General features: G+C 39.6%; 1 protein-coding gene across 3 annotated transcripts in view; it reads right to left on the reverse strand.

Moving 5' to 3' along the window:
* Window positions 1-3646: 3646 nt before the first annotated feature.
* The window catches only part of ALKBH8 (alkB homolog 8, tRNA methyltransferase), an 89355-nt gene continuing 88329 nt past the window's right edge, over window positions 3647-4672 (reverse strand). For 2 of the 3 annotated variants that reach the window (XM_070749730.1, XM_070749728.1), the window contains exon 12: window positions 3656-4350. In XM_070749730.1, coding sequence (XP_070605831.1) covers window positions 3793-4350 — 558 coding nt within the window. In that variant the 3' untranslated portion in view covers window positions 3656-3792. Of the gene's footprint in view, window positions 4351-4672 lie in introns of all 3 variants that reach the window. The other variant, XM_070749729.1, reaches the window with a different exon arrangement.

Below are 4672 nucleotides of genomic sequence, written 5' to 3' on the forward strand. Positions count from 1 at the left end.
AGCGTGCCAAGTACCACTGGGACCACTTTCACTGTCTTATGCCAGAGTCGTTGCAGCTCGATTTTTAGATCTTCGTATTTCACTAATTTCTCTAGCTGCTTCTCCTCAATTCTGCTGTCCCCTAGGATTACGATGTCGATGATCCATACTTTCTTTTTCTCCACAATCAGGATGTCTGGTGTGTTATGCTTCAGAATTCGGTCAGTCTGAAGTCAGAAGTACCACAGTAGTTTTACTTGCTCATTTTCGACCACTTTTTCGGGCTTATGATCCCACCAGTTCTTTGTCACTGGTAGATGGTAGTTCCAGCACAAGTTCCATCATCATTATTATTATTATTATTATTATTATTATTATTATTATTATTATTATTAATTAGATTTGTATGCCGCCCCTCTCCAAAGACTCGGAGCAGCTCACAACAACAATATACAATACAAATCCAATGATTAAAAACAAAACAATTAAAACCCTTGATATAAAAACAATCATACATCCCAAACAAACCATACATAAAACAAGACGGCCGAGGGGAATCAATTTCCCCATGCCTGGTGGCAGAGCTGGGTTTTTAGGAGTTTGCGCAAGGCAAGGAGGGTGGGGGCAGTCCTAATCTCAGGGGGGAGTTGATTCCACAGGGTCGGGGCCGCCACAGAGAAGGCTCTTCTCCTGGGTCCAGCCAGATGAATTGTTTTGTTGACGGGACCCAGAGAAGATCAATTCTGTGGGACCTAATCGGTCGCTGGGATTCGTGCGGCAGAAGGCGGTCCCGGAGATATTCTGGCCCGATGCCATGAAGGGCTTTATAGATCATAACCAACACTTTGAATTGTGACCGGAAACTGATCGGCAACCAATGCATGCACAGGAAGCAAAATCTTGTGAGGGGACATGCACATGAGGGAGATTTTGGTGAGTTTTTTGCACATGCAGCTCAATTTTCACTATCTATACCGGTAGTAACCTGATACTGACCCAGGACAGGCCTCATGTGACCTGTACATCTCCCAAGGTGTCTTCTCCCACCCCCCAGCAACCCTTGTTCCTCTTAACAATAGTGGGGAGCTGGGATTGTGGCCATTAAGTAAGGCAATCATGTGGGTATTAACAGCTGTCATCTCGATTTATGACACTCATTCCAGGCTCAATTGTACTCGTACGTCAAGGTATTCTCTTACAGGAATCTAGTAATATAATTTTGCTTGATTGCAGTCTGGTTCTGGATCTAATACAAAATTTAATTGATTCGCCAAATAATAACATGGCATTGTGTTTTAGGATTTCCATGGAAGCTAATGGAAGCAGGATTCTTGAACCTGATTACTGTATATTATTATATTCACTGATGCTTATTATTTGGATAGGATAGGATACTTAGTTTAAGTATATTGTGCCAGTTAGGTTTATCTTATTGGACTAGATTCATTTACTGTGAGTTGTGTTGAGGCCTAATTAGATTTTAATTGTGTGTATATTTTATTTTGCAAATGAAATATCATGTAACATACTTTACTAAAAATTACGTTTTGGTAATAAAGACAATATTATTATTTTTTATCCTGTGTTCCTTCCCCACCAAATCCTGTATCCAGGATTTTAAATTGCATGGAAATACCATACTCGCATTTACGCATTTCTGCTGTATCTATATACAAGAATTGTCGTGTCTGTTTTGTAACTTTAAATTGGACAAAATTAGATGGTATAGATAAATAATTATTGAACTACGATAACTCAAATGGAGCAATTTTCAGAATTCCAGGACTTAGTACTTTGTTTTTTAAAAAATTAATTACAACACAAAAACAAAGAAAAACATACGACAGCTATTTAGGTTATTTACAACCCCATTTTCATCAGAACTTGTTGTCGAACATATTGGAGGAATAATTGTCTAAAATTTGTACATTTTTACATTTCTTTGTTATTCATTTCTATATAGTGAACACAAGAACAAGGGGACACAATCTGAAGTTAGTTGGGGGAAAGATCAAAAGCAACATGAGAAAATATTATTTTACTGAAAGAGTAGTAGATCCTTGGAACAAACTTCCAGCAGACGTGGTAAATAAATCCACAGTAACTGAATTTAAACATGCCTGGGATAAACATAGATCCATCCTAAGATAAAATACAGAAAATAGTATAAGGGCAGACTAGATGGATCATAAGGTCTTTTTCTCCCGTCAGTCTTCTATGTTTCTATGTTTCTATTCTTATAACTAACGTTCCTTATATTAGTCGCTTTAAGAAGGGAAGCATAGAAATCTAATTAATAAATAATGATAAATTATATAGACAATTACTACAATTTTTAACTACTTTATGATATCTCTATAGGCTACTGCCCAGACGGGGGGGAATGCAGTGAGATAGCAAAAATGGAGCTCGATCCCAGAGCACCCAATTTGCACTGAAAGATGTTGAAAGAAAATGCAGGACATCCTGCATAAGCCACACCCACAGCGTGGCTGTAAAAATTTTGATAACGCTTCACTGTACTTATCTTATGCTTATACAAACTACAATATATACTTGTTTGACAAAATAAATAAATAAACAAACAAACAAACAAACCCTGACATTGTGTTTCCGTGATCAAATCTCTTTGACCAGAATTCACTGCAACCCGATACTTTTGCTAAAAAAAATTGTCATTTATAGCCTTTCATAAGTTTGACACTTCTCAATTGTTCCACTGCACGGGTGCATCCAATCAAAAGCTTTCAGTATTTGATCACATCTCCTAGAACCAAGAGTTCAAGAGATCTGTAAATTGCAAGGATGATCACGAAACCTAATCATCAGGCTAGAATTTCATAAATCGGGGAAGGAAAAACAGTTCTCTCTCTTCGCAACATTTTACTATGAATACAGTGATACCTCATCTTACCATCGCCTTGTCATACAAACTTTTCGAGATACAAACCCGGGGTTTAAGATTTTTTTGCCTCTTCCTACAAACTATTTTCACCTTACAAACCCACCGCCGCCGCTGGGATGCTCCACCTCTGGACTTCCATTGCCAGCAAAGCACCCGTTTTTGTGCTGCTGGGATTCCCCTGAGGCTCCTCTCCATGGGGAGCCTCAGTGAAATCGCAGCATCGCAAAAACACAGAGGTCCGGAGGTGGGGTTTCGAGGACTTCGGTGTTTTTGCGATGCTGCGATTTCACTGATGCTCCCTTCGCTGGGAAATCCCACATCTGGACTTCCGTTGCCAGTGAAGCATTTGTTTTTGCAATCCTGGGATTCTCCTACTGGGATTCCCCTACTGGGATTCCCCTGCAGCATCGCAAAAACACAGAAGTCCGGAGGTGGGGTTTCCCATGGAGGGGAGCCTCAGCGGAATCCCAGCAGCACAAAAACAGGCACTTCGGCTGGCAAAAGGGGTGAATTTTGGGCTTGCACGCATTAATCATTTTTCCATTGATTCCTATGGGAAACATTGTTTTGTCTTACAAACCTTTCACCTTAAGAACCTCATCCCGGAACCAATTAAGTTTATAAGACAAGGTATCACTGTATATCCTCTATAACCTTCATTATATACTTTACTATGTGTATACCCACTAAAACCCTCATTGTGTATTGGACAATATCAATCAATCAATCAATCAATCAATCAATCAATAAAATAAACATGTAAAAGTGGTATTTGTGTTTTTTTTAAAATAAATTTTAATAACACCAAATGCCAGGGCAACCAACCATGCTTTAGAAATACCCATGGAAATAATTGTATCAATAAATCCATCAAAGACACAGCTGCCTCGGTGGAACCGTGAAGGGCATCACTGCTTTTCAAGAACCACACACCAGTTTCCTTGGTCGTAGTAACTCCCTTGCACCTTTATGCAGTCTAGTTGTTTACACAACTGTTCCAGTTCACCTTCACAGAAGACGTGGTAATAGCGGTGAAAAACAGGGTTGGCTTCCGGAGCAGATGTAGAGGCATCCAGAAGTTGAGAAAGCTTGGCATGTCTTGTCTTTTTCTTTATCCCATCTTTCAGGTGCCAAGGCACCAAGACATCTTGAGTTTCAAAGGAAGTTCTATTTGTATGAACTGGAAGGCTGGCAGGGACCACCTGGCTTGGACTGTTGCTCGTTGTCCCGTTAGGCTGATTACAGTCCTTGCTGGACTGTGTCAAATCCTGGCATTCAGTGGCGCCTGTTTTATTTAGCGTGGTGCTGACAGCTTTGGCAAGCCTTTTATCACTAGCTTTTTCCCCTTTCAGATACTTCGACTTCTGCTCCTTGTATTCCTGCTCCATGGCCCAAACGTAAACAAGGGCTTTCCCACCAGGTCTCAGCAGCCGAGCCAGTTCAGAAAGCACAGCCAGCCTTCTCTCCTAGTCAAAGGGGGAAAACACAGATAAGTCATTCTAAAAGTAAAAACTAACAAACCAAAAACCGTACTCCGAACAAAAAAAACACAAGAGAATTGGGAGCATTGTACTATTCTGTGGTCTGTTTACTTCTAGTTTTTAAATTATACATGTTAGAATGTCTAGGCAATATAATAAACTTTCAACAAACTTTAAGTAGAGTTAATGTAGCAATGAGGCATAGTCAGTCAATGAAACAGACTTAGTACAAAATAGAACAATATTATTATATACAGATAAGCAAAAACAATAGTAGTTACATAGTCCAATATCATACACATGTACA

This window comes from Erythrolamprus reginae, chromosome 4 (genome assembly GCF_031021105.1).
Source record: "Erythrolamprus reginae isolate rEryReg1 chromosome 4, rEryReg1.hap1, whole genome shotgun sequence".
In the NCBI taxonomy this organism is placed as follows: domain Eukaryota; kingdom Metazoa; phylum Chordata; class Lepidosauria; order Squamata; family Dipsadidae; genus Erythrolamprus; species Erythrolamprus reginae.